This window comes from Squalius cephalus (assembly GCF_949319135.1).
Source record: "Squalius cephalus genome assembly, chromosome: 20".
In the NCBI taxonomy this organism is placed as follows: domain Eukaryota; kingdom Metazoa; phylum Chordata; class Actinopteri; order Cypriniformes; family Leuciscidae; genus Squalius; species Squalius cephalus.
In genome coordinates this window covers 19467196-19488438 of record NC_137141.1, presented here as the reverse complement: position 1 = coordinate 19488438, position 21243 = coordinate 19467196, and the positions used below count along the sequence as shown (strand labels likewise).

General features: G+C 38.4%; 1 protein-coding gene across 4 annotated transcripts in view; it reads right to left on the bottom strand.

The window, feature by feature from the left end:
• The window catches only part of ltbp1 (latent transforming growth factor beta binding protein 1), an 85983-nt gene extending 65501 nt beyond the window's left edge, over positions 1 to 20482 (bottom strand). For all 4 annotated transcript variants that reach the window (XM_079854243.1, XM_079854244.1, XM_079854245.1 and 1 more), the window contains exons 1-3: positions 19800 to 20482; positions 18606 to 18676; positions 5685 to 6033 (exon numbers count right to left, since the gene is read on the bottom strand). In XM_079854243.1, the coding sequence (XP_079710369.1) occupies positions 5685 to 6033; positions 18606 to 18676; positions 19800 to 20122 (743 nt within the window). In that variant the 5' untranslated portion in view covers positions 20123 to 20482. The remainder of the gene's footprint in view (positions 1 to 5684; positions 6034 to 18605; positions 18677 to 19799) is intronic.
• Positions 20483 to 21243: the final 761 nt, after the last annotated feature.

Here is a 21243-nt window from a genome sequence, read left to right as displayed (position 1 = left end):
TCACCAAATTTGAAGAGGATCAGATCAAATCTGTAGGAGGAGTTCGTTAAAGTACAACATCAGGAAATTACGAAAAATGCCCAAAATCCAGGAGGAAGTTCAAAATAGCTCACTTCCTGTTGTGTTTAGGGCTATGCTCCAAGAGACTTTTTTGTAGGTATTGGGTCTTTACATGTATGTACCAAATTTCATACCTGTAAGTGAAACCAGGAGCCGGGGCAAAATGTGGGGGCAATAATTTACCGAATTTGCCCCAACCAATTTTGGAAACCATATCACACGTAAATTTTCACCACTTCTGAAGCGTGTGCAAAGTTTCATGAGTTTTCGAGCATGTTTAGGCCCTCTAAAAAGCGATTCACTTTGGAGAAGAAGAATAATAATAAACGGAGCAAAAACAATAGGGTCCTCTCACCATCGGTGCTCGGGCCCTAATGATTCGAGCTTTGTGACATGGTGCATTATCCTGCTGGAAGTAGCCATCAGAGGATGGGTACATGGTGGTCATAAAGGGATGGACATGGTCAGAAACAATGCTCAGGTAGGCCGTGGCATTTAAACGATGCCCAATTGGCACTAAGGGGCCTAAAGTGTGCCAAGAAAACATCCCCCACACCATTACACCACCACCACCAGCCTGCACAGTGGTAACAAGGCATGATGGATCCATGTTCTCATTCTGTTTACGCCAAATTCTGACTCTACCATCTGAATGTCTCAACAGAAATCGAGACTCATCAGACCAGGCAACATTTTTCCAGTCTTCAACTGTCCAATTTTGGTGAGCTCGTGCAAATTGTAGCCTCTTTTTCCTATTTGTAGTGGAGATGAGAGGTACCCGGTGGGGTCTTCTGCTGTTGTAGCCCATCCTCCTCAAGGTTGTGCGTGTTGTGGCTTCACAAATGCTTTGCTGCATACCTCGGTTGTAACGAGTGGTTATTTCAGTCAAAGTTGCTCTTCTATCAGCTTGAATCAGTCGGCCCATTCTCCTCTGACCTCTAGCATCAACAAGGCATTTTCGCCCACAGGACTGCCGCATACTGGATGTTTTTCCCTTTTCACACCATTCTTTGTAAACCCTAGAAATGGTTGTGCGTGAAAATCCCAGTAACTGAGCAGATTGTGAAATACTCAGACCAGCCCGTCTGGCACCAACAACCATGCCACGCTCAAAATTGCTAAAATCACCTTTCTTTCCCATTCTGACATTCAGTTTGGAGTTCAGGAGATTGTCTTGGCCAGGACCACACCCCTAAATGCATTGAAGCAACTGCCATGTGATTGGTTGATTAGATAATTGCATTAATGAGAAATTGAACAGGTGTTCCTAATAATCCTTTAGGTGAGTGTATATATACACACACACACACAATTGTATTGATAAGAGTAAACTGAACACTATTTACCATTAATACAACTTCTGGTTATTCGTGGTTTTGGTGAGTGCTTTGTCATTTGTCTTATAAATGTTGGGACAGACCAAGCCGACGGTCGGCCATCTTAGTTGGCTTAGGTTTTCTGTGATTTCGGTGTTCTGCACCGTTGGCTCTAGTTGGACGCTGTTGGGTTATTGTTGTTTTCAACATATTGAATCGCCATTGGGTCGTCGGTGAGAGAGAGAACTCTGATTGGCTAATGGTACAGACAGAAGGCTGTTAAGTTTACGTCATCTTACCGGAGCATTCAAATGCATGAATATTTTCATAATAACATCAGCTGACAGGAATAAAGAAAGTGTTCAGTGTGATTGATATTCTAAATAGTAAGCAAGCGCTGCTTTGTTTCCAATTTGTACATGTAGTCCTAGTTTCGGTTTCCCTTTTTGAATGACAGATATTTACTTACACGCAGGCACAGAACGAACGTGTTAGTTGACAGTCGCCTTTAGTCCTTTTGGTGTGTTCAAGCGCAGCTTTTTGACCGAGATGCAGCCCGGGCTTTAGATATTAAGAGAAGCAATTCAGTTGCAGATGAGATAAAACCACAGATCCGGGTTGCTTCACAACTACAAATTTGTACAAACAGACTGTCTTTTTTCTTTTAGCCTTTTTCATCTTTGAAATGGCTAATAACTGCAGGTAATAAAAGACGCTGTAGTTTTGAGTGAAATTCATAATATTAATTCCAAATTGTGTGTTACACTTTGTACGCTTATTGTAGCACAGAGGTTGCATAAGTGCATTTATTTAGCAACCACAATCAAACAATATGGTTGAGAATCACGTTTGGATTTATTACAGTTTGTCTACTCTAGAAGGTTAATTCGCAGAATGGTTTCAGGACAAATAAAACAGCAGGCCAATATTCAACGATTATTTTTAATTAATCAAGAGAAGCAGAAATCGTTATCATGATTAAAATATGATTAATCGTGCAGCAGTAGCCTATACTACATCACTGATTTTTAATAGATAATAGTGTAAACCCTCTTATTCACTTTAAATTGTAATCTTATTTTCGACTAAAATCTGATTTGATTAGCAGTGAACAATACCATAAACTGACTGTCAGTTTCAACTTATGGTTTTATATAAATACTATAAGGAGAAATGTCTCAGTGTTCAACTCACCTAAAGGTCACCTAAAGGTCACCTAAACTGGCAACCAAAGATTCATGAGTTTACTTGAGATTGTGAAAAGTCAACACAGAAAAATCCTCAGAGCACAAACACTACATGACTTCATAACCTCCTAAATTAAACACCTCAAATCACTTTAGTTAAACAATAGGATCAGAGTAAATAGAGTGTGCCACACAGCTCAAGCACAATACTCGGCATTGATCCAGGCTCGGAAAATAAAGCGTCAACAGAAAACACTGTATTATATCTCTCTTAAAGTGCCTAGGGGCCAATCTCACTTCTTTTCATGACCAGCAACGTTCCTGAGGATGGATCAGGTTTTCTAGACACACACAGACAAACTCACTCAACTATTAATCTAAAGCTCTTTCTCGCCATATATAAGATCAATACAAGATCTCTGCAAATTCAACTCTATAAACTATTAATTCAAAATGATGGTGTTTGTTATGTGAAGATTTTCAGTAAAAATTTGCACACTGAACCCACTTCACATTTTGTAAAACAATGCCACATGAAACCAGTTTGGAAATGATACCTTACAATATTTCAAAGTTCATTCAAACGTCAAAGATGTATTACATAGTTCTCTAGAATACTTGATTTTAATTGGTCAAATGTTTTTACATTTATACGCTTATCCACAATTAGCCAAAACAAGTAGGGTCCCAAAGTGTTTGAATAACCATTTCACTGACCTGTTTCTGCTGTGATGACACCCAACCACAGATTCACTTCACTAAACTAGACTAAACCCACACTAATGACTCACAGATGCCTGTCACACTCACACCAACAAATCACTCAATCTGCGCTTCAATAAACCTTTCACTTGTGTTGTCAGTTTTGGAGGGAAATGCGGGCTAATAACTGTCATATTTTGACAAAATAACAGTGATGTTAAATGTGACGTTAAAAACACCACATGATGTTAAATGTTTCTGTGTGTAAAATTATGCATATATAAATATTTGTTTCCGTGATTTACCCTGGCAACACTGAGAAGCAGTCGAATAGAACCAACATGGCGACAGTAACTCACCAGTTTTCAAAATTGACGAGATGGAAAGGCAGGATTTTGATACTTTGGTATGATGCTAAAAATATAATAACATAATTAAACAATAAATAAAACTGTTACACATAGACTGATTACTGGCTTATCAATACTCTTTACCAATATTAAAACCAATATTATTACCATTTTTTTAGAACATAATCGGTTCTCAATTATCAGGTTAACCATTAAATATCTGGTATAATTCTACAATGCCATCACTGTACACCAACAGAAGAAGAAAAAAATGGAAAAAAAATGCAGTCACCCAAGAGATGCCTGACTGGTGACTGTTGGTTGCCATAAAGCCTTTGTGTATTTCTTGCTCAAAACATCTGTCTTGACAAGATATTAACAAACACAAAATGTTATGTAAATTCTGGTATCCTGACAACCCAAGCAACACTCAGAGTCTTGCCTTTTGTAATCTAAATATTATATTAAAAATATAATTAAATACTGATTACACATACTGATAATATTCAAAATAATCTAAATATCTAAAGTGCAGGAAATTCCTCTCAAATGTTGAGCAAGATGTTTGTCTGCAGCTGAGAGGAAGAGGAGTTCTGGAGAGAGGCTTACCTCCTCCATGCACACAATAAACCCCAGTGGAAACCCGCAGAAGCTTTCGAGGACAGGTCTGGTAGCAATTACCAAGCAGAAACGTCCAAACTCTGACTGAACGTGCACGTCAGTCCCAGCACATAAACTGCTTTCATTAATATTTTAAGGAGAATTCATCAATATCCTGCCCTGCTGCAGTATTACAGCTTTTCCTGGAACCAACATGGGGGCAAATTCTGTGGCTTTCCCCCACATTTTGAGATTTTGACTCAGCGTCTGCAGTCAGTCTGATTCGCTCTGATAGGAAGGAAGAAAGAAAGCTGTACTCATGTCCAATATGATAATGAACTTTACAGCTGTCTAAAGCCGTGTAGTCAAATCAACCCCCAAAAACCCTACTCAAAAAACACAGGTCACTAAAGAGGGGGCTTTTTTTAGTCATGGTTAAGGATTCTCATTAAAAAAAATTAAAGGAGAAAACTAGGCTGACATCAGGACTTCAGGAGTCATGATTTGGAGAGAGCCCAAGTGTAAGTCATGTAAAAAGATTTCAGTGAGTCAGAATTAAGAACAGTAGGTATTTCTGTAAAACAGACCCAGGCTGAGAGGCTGAGTAGTAGGGGGCATGAAATAGGCAGAGACCGTTAACATCTGCAGGTCTGATGTCTGGAATTAATATTGAGCTACAGAGTTCATTCCAAAATAATAAAATGATAAAGAGCCTGAGGAATCTAAAAAGTCCAAAATATCTCACTCACACACATTTGCTGTGTGCTGTACTATGCTAAACTAAAACACAAATCCTTAAATAAACAGTCTGATTATCAGTTTATCAATAGTGTATACATTACCGATATTCACACATTTAGGTTGCATAATCGTTTTTCAAATTTCAGGTTTGCCTATAAATTCTGCCATATAGTAAGTCTTATTAATAGCACCCAACAATGCCATTACACCACTGTGAATTCAACTATTTGACTATTCAACGCAATATTAGTTTCTTTTTGATTGTGTCAAAAATTTTAAACAGAACAATAAATGAAAGCCATGTACTGTATATCAGTTATTGGACACTTAATAACCAGTACCAATATTGGTTCTATAATAATATTTATATAAAATAATAATAATATTGATTATACAATTAATATCCAGTTAAAAAAAAACTGTGGTTGGACTTTTTGCACATCAGTAAGATTAGTTTTCCAGCCGAAGTGAAATAATTTACAAAGTGGACCAGGCTTCATGCTGAAAGTCAAAAATATATCTGTGGGAATTCGGTTCTGTGCTTTTATTAATAAATATAAACAATTAGAATGTTTTGGCCTGTTTGAGATGCATTTGTTGACCAAAATATCCAAATTCCTATAAAGCACAAAGCCAGACAACAATCATGACTGAAAATTCATCATGAACCATGACAGTCTTACAATAGCAGGAGGCTATAAATCTCTAAATCAAGCCATCATACTCACGGTGGTTGATAAGGAATGGGTCCATTAGGTGATGGCTTCATGGACAGAGTCAGATGTCCCACGTTTTTGCCTGGCAGCGGCAACGGTAACGGCACTTGACCTTGGCCTTGTGGGAAGATCTGCTGAGGAATGGGGCGCTGGGGAATTACATTATGACCGTTGGGGTATCCATTCGTATGACCTCCGTTTGGAAGTCCACCGTTGGTGTGTCCGTTTAGTGGTCCGGTTGGATGAGAGGATGGAGGGAGAGTGGTCTGTTCACAGGACTTGCCTTTAGAGCCTGGCTTACACACACACATGTGGGGCCGCAAGCACATCCCTCCATTTTTGCATGGGGGCATACAGTTAGCTGTAACAAAGAGAAGAGAATTCATTCAATGAAAATGTATTACAATCATTTAATATGTAACATATTATGAAATGTCATATCCAAATGAATTCCATATATAGTGCAATTAGCATTCAAGATGTCCACAAGCATGTTTGCAAAGTGGCTTGCCCAAAATCTTCGTAAGAAACCAAGTTTATAGAAAAGGAAGAGTCTATGGGGCAAGCAGACAACAGACTTCCATTATAAATCCATTTCTGTGTCGGTTATGTTCATTTTTACAAACGGATCTATTTAGATAAAAAAAAAAAAAAACGTATGTGGTAATCAACAGCATGCCGTGCTTAACATGATGGAATATACCTTTAAAAGTGGAATTCTATATTAATTTCAGCATAATTAATACAGTGTACACTTTTTATGTGGTGAGAAATAAAATGTAGGAAGATGTAAATGTAAAGGCCAGTTATCTGTTATCTGCACATATCATGAGAGAAAGAAAGAGCAAAAGATAAACTGGCAGAGAAAGAGAAAGAGCAAGAGAGAGGGAAAATGAGTGGATAACTGGGTGTTGACTTGTGGTCTGTAATTACATCATTGGGGAGAAGGAACAAAGCTGTCATTCAACCACAAATCTGTGGCCAATGAACACAGACACTTTTACATACACAAAGACACACACACACACTCACAGCTTGCTGCTCATCAGTCAATATACAGTTAGTCACATTAAGTGGAAATAGGAAATGGATCAGTGCCCAGTGCTCAAGGAAGACATTAGAAAGGATGACCTCATTGACAGCTTCTATGACATGCAGTGAAAAGCAGCTTCTCTACACAAAACGCTAGTCATCTTATCATCCTCATATATACCTGCTCCAGTCCTATTGGTCCTGGCTTCACATTTATTGAAGATATAAACTATATAAACAATAGTACAATATAATTTATAAATCTTTTTTTTCTAATTGATGACATCTACAAATGCTTTTATTAAATTTAGCTCACTTTTGAAGACAAACTACAGTATAGCCTAGCACATACTGTACAAAAACACACACAAGCTGGCTAAAATTGAGCATTAATGACCACAAATTATTATAAACACGCTTTGTGACAGAGGTGAGAGTGATTACATCAAATATGACATCATGAAAACCACTCTCCCTGGTTTGAGGAGTTTTTCATTTCAGTTGACATGACCCACAGCAGGGGATTTCTGTTTTCTTTTCCACCCTCACTAGGTTTTTCCTCATTTTCCCCTGTACTTCATTGGCCCTTTGGGGCTCTGGGTTACAAAGTGAGACGGCCCTCAGAAACGGAGTACACACAAGAACACTGTTCTTGTTCATATCATGCCCTTGTACACCTCCTCTCCCACATATATATAAACCGAACACACGTGTGGGCACAATTGTTCACAGAAAAACATTATTTTAAAGAACTCACCCCAACATACACATTTACATACAGGTTAAGCACTCTATGAGTTAAAGGAACAGTACACTGCAAATTAAAATTCTGTCCTCATTTGACTTTCATTCTTCTGTGTAACATAAAATGAGCCTAGTTAATGGATAATGTACAATTGGTTTTCAAGTATTTGTAGTGAATTTCATGTAAATATTGCATATTAATATTAAACTCTTAATTAAATTGTGCAATGTGCTAAAACGAATGACAACATTATCTAAATGATCCCCGGCGTTCACATGAATCTCCCACTAATAACGCTGTATTATGCATGCCAGACAAGTAGTTGGCTATGTCAATTTGTAAAGAAAGACTACGCGCCTGCGCACATTCTTTTACTACAGTATTACTTTGTCTCCTGGGTAAATTTCATCTTCACAAAACCAGAACCATTCACTGTAAATCCTAATTTTATAATGTTCTCCTCTGATATAAAGTCCCTTTTTACTTCCTTTAAGAAAATGTCAAATCCTTTGTACACAAAGGCTTCGAAAACATATCAAATCGACTTTGAGTCTGTTGTAAGGAACCTTAAATTTTTCATGATAACAAAATGATATATTGTGTGTGTTGATTTGTGTAATTCTTATAACCACTTGTGATGATTGCACTTTGAAACCTGTTTTCAAAAGTTTGCGTTTTCAGGCCACCAAAATGCTGTTGTCGTGTAAATGAATGGCCACAACTCATAAAAGTCTTTCGTTTTTAGTTGAAAACGGTGTTGTGTAAACAGCCCCTAACATACATGTTACATTATGATGGTATGAAAGATTTCTATTTCAAATAAATGCTGTTCTTTTAAACTTTCCATAAATCAAAGAATCCTGAAAACAATATATCAGACTTCCAAACGGAGGTCATACAAATGGATACCCCAACAGTCAAAATGTAATTCCCCAGCATCCCATTCCTCAGCAGATCTTCCCACACAAGGTCAAGGTCAAGTGCCGTTACCATTGCCAGGCAAAAACATGGGACATCTGAAAAAATATATTTCACAAAAATATTAAGTAGCACAGCTGTTTTCAACATGGATAATATAATAATTTTTTCTTGAGAAATCAGCATATTAAAATGATTTCTGAAGGTTGGTATGACACTGAGGACTGGATAATTGCTGCTTTGCAATCAAAGGAATAAAATTAAATAAAATAAAAAATTGAAAAAGTTAATATATTCAAATAGAAAACCGTTATTTTAATTGTTATAATATTTCACAATCTTATGTTTTTAATTTATTTTTAATAAAAAAATGCAGCTTTGGTGAGCACAAGAGATTTCTTTCAAATAAAAAATAAAAAAATCTCAAAAAACTATAGTGTTTTATGTTAATATTTACTGCATTATTTTGGCCACCCAGGTCACTAGCTATTGGCATCAGCCATTGCGAATCAAATATTGGTCAATGACACATTGAGTTCACCCAGATAACACACATAGCTACCACACAAAGCATCCTGTCATTCCATATACATTTCGTGTTATTAATAAAATATAAAGGTTCCATCTCTCCATTGCCAGCTGGGATGTAAAAACTTTGATGCTCAATATCTCAGAACTACCCTAAACGGAGATAGAACCTTATAATTCTAAGCTCACGATTTAGAAAGCGACTTGTACAGAGTGCAGCTGTAAGTCAGTACATCACAAGTTTGGTAAGAGCATCTCACCAACCTTTATGAGTAATGATATGGGCTACTGTACAATGTGGAGGTTAAATCTTCCTGCTGACTAAACTGAACAGCACCAAAAAAAGAGATAAAGTTAGGCCTCAGAAAGGCAGACTGATAAAGAGAGCATGAGAGAGAAATAAAAGGGCGATGTTGCTGACTCAGATGGCCAGGCTATGGGGAGCAGTGATGGGTAATTCCAACATGTCCAGCTTCTTATTAGTTTTATCCCTCAAGTCAATATTGAAATCGGTGTTAAATGTGTTGCATTGTACCCTCAACGTGATCAGCGGTGTAGGAGCTCACGCACAGCATGAATGCACCCAGACAGAATGGTCGATAAGCCCATTTCAGTCTGCTAGTATTTCACAGCAGGCACAGAGCGACTGCGGTCGGGCCATTTCTCCACTGAGCTTAATACGTGTAACACATCTAAGAGCTCATTCAAGAGGATCTGTTGCAGAGCTCTCCAACAGATCTAACATCTTCAGACGTGTTGAATCTGAAAGGTACAACTTGGATTTTCTTGAACAAGAAAGTAACATGTGGGTTAGCATGCTAAGCTACTGCCTGATGACTGGAAGCCTGCAGTGTGAGCAGACAGGAGAGGCATTTCACAAGTTGTCTTGGAGATACAGATACAGCAAACTTCTTTCTAACGAGACATGCTTTATTTAAACTGTAAAAACAAGCAATTTTATTAACCTTAAAGGGATAGTTGTAGTTCTTTTAGGAATTTATTTATTAACTATCCCTTTAATTATACTACAGCATTGTTGCATGCTTGATTCTGATTGGGTGAACAATGCTACTTCCAAGGTGTTAAGTTGCACAGCTATGAAGGACTTTCAGGTTTTTTGACCACATTACAGTTCTATATCACTTTTTCATGTTTTTTGAAACCGTCAATTTCCGTTTTGTCTCCGTCAATGGCGTCATATCCGCATTGTCCCTGGTTTCCGCTCGTACTGCCATAGCAACCAGAGCTATGAACCAGAGCCCTCTGATAGTAACCAAGGCGACAGACGTGGACCACTGTGTAGTTCGTAATGTCTATCTGCACGCTGTTGTTGTTTCGTTCAAACATTATGGACCATGGCAAGCAGACTTTGGATAAAAAAGGAGAACTAAAACGAGAATCAATATCAGCGCGGTGTTTTTTTTGATATGCCTAGAGCTCCCATAGGTCTATAAACGAGAGCTCCACGTCCGAGACTTTGACCGCTCCTACATGTAGCCTACTTTATTAAACAGGTGAGCACATTTACATAAAACTAATCAATGTTATATAGTTCAACAATGATAAAATGTTAGAATATGATCTGTATGTTATTCTAATGTTAGAATATAACGTTAGCTTACTGCTAGTCTCATACAGACAAACTAACACATTAATTTCAACACATTCAAATGCAGTTTAGTGTGATAGTGTAGGCTAATGTTAGACCAAGTGAAACAGCGCTGCGTTACCTCACAAGTTTAATTTGTCTAATAAACTGACCTGTGAGTTGTAATTCTGCACTTGCGTGTAGTTCGGTAGAATGAAATGTCCATATTCCTTTTATATCCGTGGGATATAATCCTTTTATATATCGCGTCGCGTGTGGAGCTGATAGCTGTCTCTTAGCAATCCCGAACTGCTTCATATCACAGTCATGATAAAAACATCGATGTATTCAGTCATCCATAAACATTAGATCGGTCGGCTTGACGTTGACGACAAGATCCATAATTCTTAGCAAATGTTGCGTCATCAAACTACACCTTTGTTATTGTAAAGAGGTTAGTGACCCCTAGCGGCGAAAAATTCCATACTGTACGTTTAAGAAAGAGATTTCATATGTGGCATAAAAAAATTAACACTTTAGGGATGAAAACATAAAAAACACTTGAGCATGTGCTAACCACAGCATAAGTGGAAATGACTCTGGACCACTGAGTTATTGAAAGTTAATGAATGTACACTGATTATTCTTTAAACGCGGAACACTGAAAAAAAATGATAAAACCACCAAACATGACCCTAAATCAAACCTAATTGCTAAACCTTATCAAGCCCAGTCAATTTGAAGTCTAAAATTGCTGGTGACATATTTGATGACTAATTCTGGTCCGCTTTCTAACAAACTATAATACAAGAAGCCTAATTTACATAAAACAACTATTTGTGTTGGTTACATTGCACTGCGGGTGGTTAATAAATAAGGCACAGGTGTCTGTACTGAATTACCACATGCAAGAGGGGTGCAACTAGTGAATTCGGAGAACCAACAGAATTGAGCTCTTCTCTAGTTCAGGCCCATCACAGCAGGTTCCTCAACCTAGTCACCTGTTCCTGCAGATCTAGGACACTTTTTCAGCACAGACAGCCAGGAAAAACGTATCTGTCTCTATGCCGTGCTGTGGAGCCCAGGTGAAATATTTTCATGTTGTGTTTTATCTGGCGAGGGACGTGAACGTTTTGGGCCCTGTTCAGTTGAGGGACAAAATAGACTGAGCAGTCTTTCAGCGGTGAGCTGTGCACACATGCCTGAGCTCAGGAAAAACACTCAAACACTTCAGATGAGCAATATGAGAAATCCAGGCTCAGAGGGAAGACATGAGCATTCATTGCATTTTACATGTTGTAAAACTTGTAAAACAAACTATAAATTAGATGTTAAATTATGTAGTAGCATTAAATTGAAGCTGTCATCGATTCAAAAATCTTATGCTGGGCCTAAATTTACATTACAGTTTTTTTCACCATCCGCAAGCTCTTCATCGCTACTAGACAGTCTTCCATTGTGCAGACAAATTAAATCACCCATCAACTCCCCCAAACCCAGGCCTGTCTGAGAAAAACAAAAATGCTCTGAATGTTTCCTGATGATCTCAATCCAATAAAAGAACTCAAGGAAAGTCTGAGAAGCTACTGAATGCATATCACATGGCGAATGCCAGCACGAAAACTCCTCAGGGAAGAGAGAACAACAAGGTGGCAGTCATTCTGTGGACTGAACCTAGGCTCACTTCATGACCTCTGTTCAGACAGCTTTCAAACATGTTTGCTGGTTTTTCACAGTCACACTCAATTCTGCTTCTCAGAAGTCTGTTAAATATGTTAAGTTATATTTTAACACTGAATCCAAACCAGCAAGAATCCAGTAACAAGCCTTTTTTTGTCTTTAATTGTTTGTCGCTTTATGTCCATTATGACAAGTGTAACTCTCTGGAAAAGGTCATTTACCAACAATTCATTTGTGTACTAAAAAAAACCCAGTGAGATGAAAAGGAGCTTCAAAAAAATGGATCAGTGATGTATACTGATCTCAGTTCAGTACTGATCTCCAGCGTATGGCTGCACCAGCTGGTCTTATTTGAATTGGGACATAAAGTTCACTAAGGGCTTAGTCACTACTACTTAGTCTGTACTTGGTTGCACCATTTGTTCTTAAGGCAAGACTTAGCTAGTAGTTTGTAAGCTCTCCCTAAAAAGATGTGCAGTTGAACAGATACAGAATAAGCATAGTAAGACATTTACTATTTTTGATCCAATAAGCTGCCTTCAAATTCGTATGAAGAAATAGTGTTAAAAAATAACAAAATAAATGTAAATTAAACAAATAACAATTCCCGGTTGAAATTTCACATAAAATCATAAAATGATTAGTAAAAAATAATTCAATAAATAAATATTCAGGAATTGTATCTAAAAGGGCAATCCATTTTTTTTAAATAAATACTAATATTTTATTGATTTTTATTTATTTATTTGAATTTATTTTTTGTGTGTGTTGAAACCACTGATCTATATAATGTCATTCTATATAGATCAGTGGTTGAAACCCTGGCATGCACAAATGACAGGGCAAGGCACACTGGAAAGTTCACCTTTAAGATTGGTTTCATGCTGGAGAGCTGCTAAGAACTCATTTATTCACAAAATTCCCTCTCTAAAAATATAAACGAGTGTAAATGTCAACATCATTTATCTGTCAGTTAAAACATGAGCTCATTGATGCAATCCAATCGGTCTGCTAGTTTATTCCAACTATTATTCCTGGTTGAAGTCTTCCGTAAATATTTAGTTTATATGTAGGGTTATGTTTCATCTAAGTTTAATGGTGCAGTCCTCAAATATTTAGCAGTGCATGTAAGTTGGCCCCTGGTCTACATTTTCATTTATTTATAGGACATGATGGGCCAAAAATTAACCAGGATTAACACTCTTCCTGTTCCGTTAGAGATAAAGAACTGGAGTGCAATATCCTGGTGGTAAAATAAGATGGCCAATATCCCAGTGCCCCTTTGCACTGTACAATAATAGGACTCGAAGTCAGCGACAAAACCTGGAAGACTGAAAGCTCCGGGTTAAACACTTCACCTACGAAGTTCCATGCAGCTCGGAAGAACCAGCCAGGAAAAACAAAAGCTGCTTCTATTCAGACAATTCTCTTTGTTAGCACTTTCTGAGTGAGGTGAGCGTTAAAACCTGAAAAAAATCAAACGCCATTAAACATTTAGCAGGAAAATTTACGATCAGGTCTATCTTTTGAGACAGGAGAGGTGGAGAGCGGAGACATAGTAATTCTAAAACACAAATGGAAAGGAAGATATAGAGGCAAGGGGAGGTACTGACTACAACCTGGACTTTTTCATTTTCCCCCTATTATAGAAAAATATATGAGCAATGAAAAATGGTAGACCCATGATTAATTCTCGCTGCGATGTCCCAGTCACCATGAATTACAACATCTAATGCTGCTGTCAGATGAACGAAAAAGGTCATATTTTATTCTTAATTTACTTGAAAGCGCACATAATGGTGACCCTATCATAAGACACGTTTATGGGTTGACACCAGCGATTTGGCAGAAATACTGGATTCTGTACGTTTATGAGAATAACCTTTCACAAAAGGTTGGCGAAACATAAAAACAAATGGTTTAGTGACACTATACTGGTATAACAAAATAAAAAATATAAACCCAAGATTTCCTGAGTCAGCAGAAAAACAGTCATAGAGACGTTCTCTGAGGTGTCCCTTCTCCACACTCAATTTTCCTGCAAGATCCTCCATTAAAAACGTTCTGTTACATTTCAGCTCAAATTTAAGGGCTCTCAGGCCACTCACTGTGAGGCTGACATCAAACTATAGACGCCTCCATTGAAAATAAAAGGGATGGCTGAAGCAGGAATGTGCTCTGGGTTTGCTCCAGATGGCCTGCAAAGTGATTCCTCTGCCCGTGTAAACGGGGCCTCTTTCTGTAAACAGGGGGTTCTCTTTTTCTCCCTCTTTCTCTCTCTATAATATACAGTATATATATGATATATATGCATACAATAATTATTAATATTATAATTATATTACTAATATATAATATTAATAACAAACTTACATATTTATGATACCTTCCGTTCAGACAGACTTTACTGTGCTCTGGATTTTTAGTGAATCTAGTGCAGCTTATATCGTTCTACCAGTAGGTGGCGACAAGTGACTGTCTTTATGAATGAGTCACTGAATAATTCACTCAACCAATTCCTTAAAAAAACAATGATTTGTTCAGTTGTGAAATAAATGACCAAATCACTTATTGGGCCCTATTTTACGATGCGCATGGTCTAAAGCGCAGGGCGCAAGTTCACTTAGGGCGTGTCCGAACCCACTTTTGCTAGTTTAACAATGGGAAAAATGGTCGGCGTGCCAGGCGCATGGTCTAAAAGGGTTGTCCCTATTCTCTTAATGAGTAAGGGGTGTGTTTTGGGATTTACGTGTGTTAAACTAATCAGAGTCCCATCTCCCATTCCCTTTAAATGCCAGTTGCGCTCGCGCCATGGCAGATTCTCTATTTACATGACGGAATTTGATAGTGGAAAGACCGAAGCCGTCTCCAGAGCGCAAACGGATCTGCTCGCACGCAAGGTAAAAGTGCGCAAGCAGACCATCTACGGGACAAGTCGGATTCATTCCACCATATCTTTATGTACACAATAATAATCTTTTACATTATAATCCTTTTATTTTAAATATTTGGCATGTTTGTGTGTTGCTGTGTGTCCCTATGTGTTTAATAAGCAGAGTGTACGCGCGTTGGGGACCCGCATATAGGCGCACATTACTAACGTGCTCTTTAAATAACAAAAAAAATATATATTGTGCCATTGACTTTAGACCAGGTTTCATTTGGTCAATGGCGCAGTCTATTTATATTGCCTCAAAATAGCAACGTGCCAACAATGCGCCAGAACACACCTCGTTTTCAGACCAGCACGCATATGGGCGCACAAATGGGCGCAAATGCATTTGCTATTTAAACAACGTGGCACAGGACGTGAAAATGGTAACTGCGTCGGACTAAAACTAGCAAAAAACACTTGCGTCGTGCTTGGCGCTGCATTGCGCTGGATGTAAGATAGGGCCCATTATCACTTATGTACTTATCATTTTCACCAATTTGTTAAAAAATACTGATTTGAAGAAAAGAAAAACTCACGTCATTAGTTAAACCAATGTTGCAGTGTCAGGCTCAAACTAATAAAGCAAGTCTTAATGTCCTAGTCTTAGTGTCCTAATGTTTGCACTTTTTAAAGAAATCAACCAGATTGAATGGTTGACGTGTAGTAGTCTCAACATAATAAGCTGTGATAGGATAAAGTATCTGCCACTGAAAAATTACAAATTATCTGCAAAAACCCATATTCTCTATGCCTTAGTTGTTTGCAGACAAGCCCATGAGAAACAAAACTATATCCATCAAATATAGAACCAAGACTGACTTTAATGTATGAGAATATCACGGGGATGAAATTGTCTGCATAATCACTGTACACTGGTTAAATGTACACCTGATGTTTGATGCAAGGCTCCAAGACAAAACACTTTGTCAAAATGCAGCAGACATCCAAGACACAATCTTGGAGGTGCCACAGACCATACAAACAAAAACGTCAATTTATCATTCCTAAAAAACAAAGAGAAGGAAGGAGGAATGTCACTGGAGACAGGGGATGTAGACACAATATTGATCGTCTAGGATATGTGTAAAAGGTGGGTAAAAGGAATGTGTGTTGGAGGCAAGACTCAGACAGCGGGTGGAGGTGCAACTCCTGCTTTTTCCCCGGTGGCCTCCACGTACTTCCACACATACAGTGGCCGGTTCTTATATAACCTGCTGGCAGAAACACACAGGCTAAGGATAAACTGATCCAGCCCTTCCACTGGGTTATCATACTCTCTCCGTAGCCTCAAAATTCCTTATCTTTTGCCCCACTGTGTTAGCCTGGCAAGCCTACATCAGGCTTACATCAAGATGTTAGGTCTGGCAACTCACCATTGGCACGGCTCAATCCGAGGGGTGGGATAAACGGTTGTCTTTCAAATTCCCTCTGCACGCAATAGGACAGCGCTACAACCAACCAGAGCGTTTTCCCACCAGCGAGCTAGTAGATTAAACTTTTGCCGTATCTGATCAGCAAAACTACGAACACATCTTTTTTAAGAATGACTTAAGTGCCGTTCTTTGTTCTTTTCTCAACTCCAAGTCCTCCAGAGTCGCGGCCAAAGCCGATTCGAAAGACCGCTGTTCGCCAGCAGCAGCCATTCTTTGTTTTCAAGTAGCAGGGAATTCACACGGAACCGTCACAACTCTGTCGTCAATATGTTAAGCCCGCCCACCGACTCTATACACGATTTGATTGGCCTGACTAGAGTTTGGTTTTTCCAGCTCGAAAGTCAACGGAGAGTTGCTAGACTACACTGGCTGCAAAATAAATGTTGCTGCCGCTGGGGTGCGTCTAGATTTCTAGGCTACCACTTTGTACTTCTATCTTTGTTTTCTATTATTATATTTCAAGTTTTGTGCCTGTGTACCTTCTGTCTATTGCGTTAACTGAAACATTTCTGTAATTTACTAAATTTTAAAACGCTGATAGATTATTCAAAATGCTTTGTCATGTCTTGCATTTCCTTACTTTACAAACCCCATAGTTTTACTTCACATGTGAATTTTGTGTGCAGTAACTTGCAGATTAATGTTACTATTCGCTTATAACTTGATCATGTTGTGATAAACTGAGTGTTTGCTGATATACGCTATCACATCTGCCGCCAACCACTCAAAATCTACACCTATGATAACAGTACACACCCTCTTTTCAACCACCCCCCATCCCTCCACTTAAGATCTGACGGAGAGCGTTTTGACTCCACTCACAGGTGTGCACTGCAGCTGTCTGTCTGGTTGTTTATGAAGGACACCATAAAATGTCTCAGCACATGTCACTTTTTAACCATAGCAACTGCTCCTGGCATTAAAGAGATCAAAAGTGAAAATTCTGTCATTTACAGTACGTACCCTCTTGTTGTTCCATACCTGTATGACTTTAACTCTTCTGTGAAACACACAAAAATATATTTTGAAAAGTTTTTGTCCATTCAATAAGAGTCAGTGGGGTCCAAAACAATACTTGATCCCACTGACTTTCATTGCACCGACAAAAAAACATTTAAAGTATCTTTATATGTGTATTCCACAGAATAATTAAAGTCACACAGGTTTGGAATGACGACACCCTTATTTTGACCCAAACCTGTATGACTTTAATTCTTCCGTGATGACAACATTTTCAACCATCCCTTTAAGACATTTCTGACATATAGAGCACTAAACCATTAGTTTAATATTTGAAATATTTAACTAATGGTTGTTAATATATTTGAAACTTAATTCTTTCTTATGTTTAGCACTGTATCCAGAGGGGGTTTCTGGACAATGCATTGCAGTGAGACTATGGAGCAAGACAATTGAATGTCTTGCTCAAAAGCACATAGCGTGGGTTTGGAGCCAAATGGGCATAAGTGTAAATCCGAACCCTCAGTATGTGATCATTTTCAACCATCCCTTTAAGACATTTCTGACATATAGAGCTCTAAACCATTAGTTTAATATTTGAACTTAATTCTTTCTTATGTTTAGCACTATATCCAGAGGGGGTTTCTGGACAATGCATTGCAGTGAGACTATGGAGCAAGACAATTGAATGTCTTGCTCAAAAGCACATAGAGTGGGTTTGGAGCCAAATGGGCATAAGTGTAAATCCGAACCCTCAGTATGTGATTAGCAACTGATGATGTCCAGGATTGGTAACGCCTAGATGGTCCCTAAATACAATGGAACCTGCAACTTGTGTGTTAAAAGTCTAAACCCTTCCTAATCAGGCAAACTCAACCCCCTCTTCCAGACTGGTAAACTCTTTTTTTTTTTTTAAACTAGTTTCATGCGAGACCCGCCGTCTGTAGCAAAACTAAAGCAAATACACCATGCTGAACTTGACTTCCAGGGTGATTAAAGGGATTCACTTGTCCAAGCAAGATTTTAAAGTGAAGTTCAAGTATGGTGTAGTGCAGAAGAAAGACCTGAGAGAACCCAAGCACATGCATGATACAAAAGAATTATCTTAACTCACGTTTAGTGCAGCGCTGAGATCCTGGGGTCTTGCTCCAACCAACACAGCACTGCCCCCCACAGACGTTCACTCTGCAATGACATCAACAGTCAGTCACACTCACACACAAACCGAATGAACATACTAACCTTACTGTAACCCCCTCCCCCCCCTCAACCCCCCGGTCAATCTCCTCGCCCACCCAGAGCGGTTTCTGATGCAAGTCTGCTCTCAATGAAGTGATGTGAGGGCCCGGGGCCAAAGCTGGTTGAGGCTCCAATATAATCAGTCCTATTATTCCCACTGTGCTATTTCATACTGCACTTAGCAAAGTAAGAGAAACTGATCCAAAGCCCAGAAAATATGAACACTCAATACACTCAATACTCTTTGTGATTGTAGGGAATGTGGAAAAATCTTTGTGAATGGCCTGCTGAAAGTTTTTAAGGGGCATCAGGTTCACTGCTAGGGGAGCCGGTAGCCTACAATTAAACTGGCTCTTGTGGTTTCCTGAAACAATAGATGTTACTGTGCTTTTTAGAATGTTATGATCACTGTAGACTTGTTGAATTTATTGATGCTTAATGACATCTGGTTGTTAACACATCACTAGCGATCAAAATCAGGATTCAAAACTCTAATGGAACTTCAACACACATTCTTATTAACAATTCAAGTTTCTCATTACAATGGACACATCACTTATAGTTTTTAGAATGTTGCTTTCATTTAACTTTTTCTTCTTATTTTTAAATTTAGCCTACTTTTAATTAACAAACTGTAAAATACTGACAGGTCAATAATCGGTCTGACTAATTTTTTTTTTTTTTTTTTTATACGAATATTCAGTTTTCAACTTAATCATTATCAGAACAGTTTGGTGGGTCTCTAAAGAAAAGCTCTCAGTATTTCACGAGTAAAGTAACTTTTGTTAATTGTTTGGATAATCAACTTTGTGACCATTTAGACTGCAAAACAACATTGCATAAAAAATATTTTTTAAATAACACTACAATATTCGATAGCTTAATAATCAAAATAGGCCTACAATATCTCAATATTCATTATGAATATTCATAATGCCTATTGTTTTTACTGTTGTAATCGGTATCGTTTCGTACATCATAATTATCATTCTAATAAAACAGCATTTTGATCGACATTCATTGTAAAGTGTTATGTAGCCTACTTTAATATAGTTGGCTCTGCTCTTACCCTGACACTTTCATATGATGGCTGGTTGTGTGTCGGCCAGGCTGCGCGTCCTGGCGGATAGGAATGCTCGGGTTCGGTTGGTGACCCATTCTTCGGGTTCGGACCTGGCCGCCGAAACTGGCTTTGAGCTCCACATTGTAGGAGTGTGGCTGTCCCGACGCTCCCGAGAGCGATGAAATGGAGCTCAAGTGAACCCCGTCCGTACCGCTCGGTCCCGGCTGCAGAACGTACAGTTTCCTGAAGCCGCTTTGATCCGCCGAAATCAAAGCCGGAGAAATAAATAACGCTAGAGAAACAATGATGTCCCACATGAGCACAGCCATATCCAGTAGAAGTGAAAGTGTTGGGGAAGTTTGAAAGAAACACTATGTACTATATACACACTATAGAAAGAAAGATAGCCTACAAAAGAAAAAAACTATAGAAGTTCAACCATACTCAGTCGCGTGTGAAGCAGTTGTAAACCCTCGCGCGCTGTCATCTATTCGCAATACACATAACTTAAAAGAGTGGGAAAATGCTTCAAGTGAAAGAAAGTTTCAAAGCACGAAACGGAAATCGGGGAAATCGGGAATCAAGGAGGCGAGAGAGTTCGCGTGCGCGCGATTTGAGCTCGAGCAGAAGTTTGAAAACTCTTAGAAAAGTTTGAGCGCGCGTGTGTGCAAGGGCAGGAGTTTGTGCTCGAGCTCCATATAGCCAATCTCCTGCAGACATGACGTCAGGGATGGAGCTCTTATTGGAACACACATGTGGGGCTGAACCCTTAAACCAAAGGGGAAAAAACTGAAGAACTCTGCAGACTTATGAATTTGAATTTGTAAAAATGTCAGAGAAGTGCATCCATCATAAGCCAAGTCTGTCATATAGAGTGCAGGCATCAGTTCCACTGTCTGTTCCACACATCTCTTTATGAAAAATAAGTTATTCCAGAACACTGGACATCAAATGGGGACTGAACATTATACAAAAGTAAACAAAAAATGCCATTAGAATCAAACACTGGCTGTGACACGCACCCTATAGTGCTGTGATTAAGCAGAAGCTCATGTAAACAGAACAAGTATGCGCATAAAAAGAGTAACCATAATCACAGTATCTGTTTTAACCACATTTCTTCTATTCTGACCAAAATGCGCATGTGTGGAAGATTAGAAACTAGAAATTAGAAGCTCGGAAACAGGGTTAATACGGCTACATTTAAAATATTAATAACATTGACTGAGATCTAATGTAAAGTGTAACATTTCTTATATCTCAGATCTTATATCCTGGCACTTTTATATGGTGGCCGCTTTACTTGACAAAGAGGTATTGATTGTCAGAAACACTGTAATGGAATTGTGATTTTTTTTTAGGTATGCTATAAATGGCCACATTTCAAATAAAAAAAAAAAAAAAAAACATTTGTGGGTGAATATCAACAAAAAAACACATGGCACTGGTA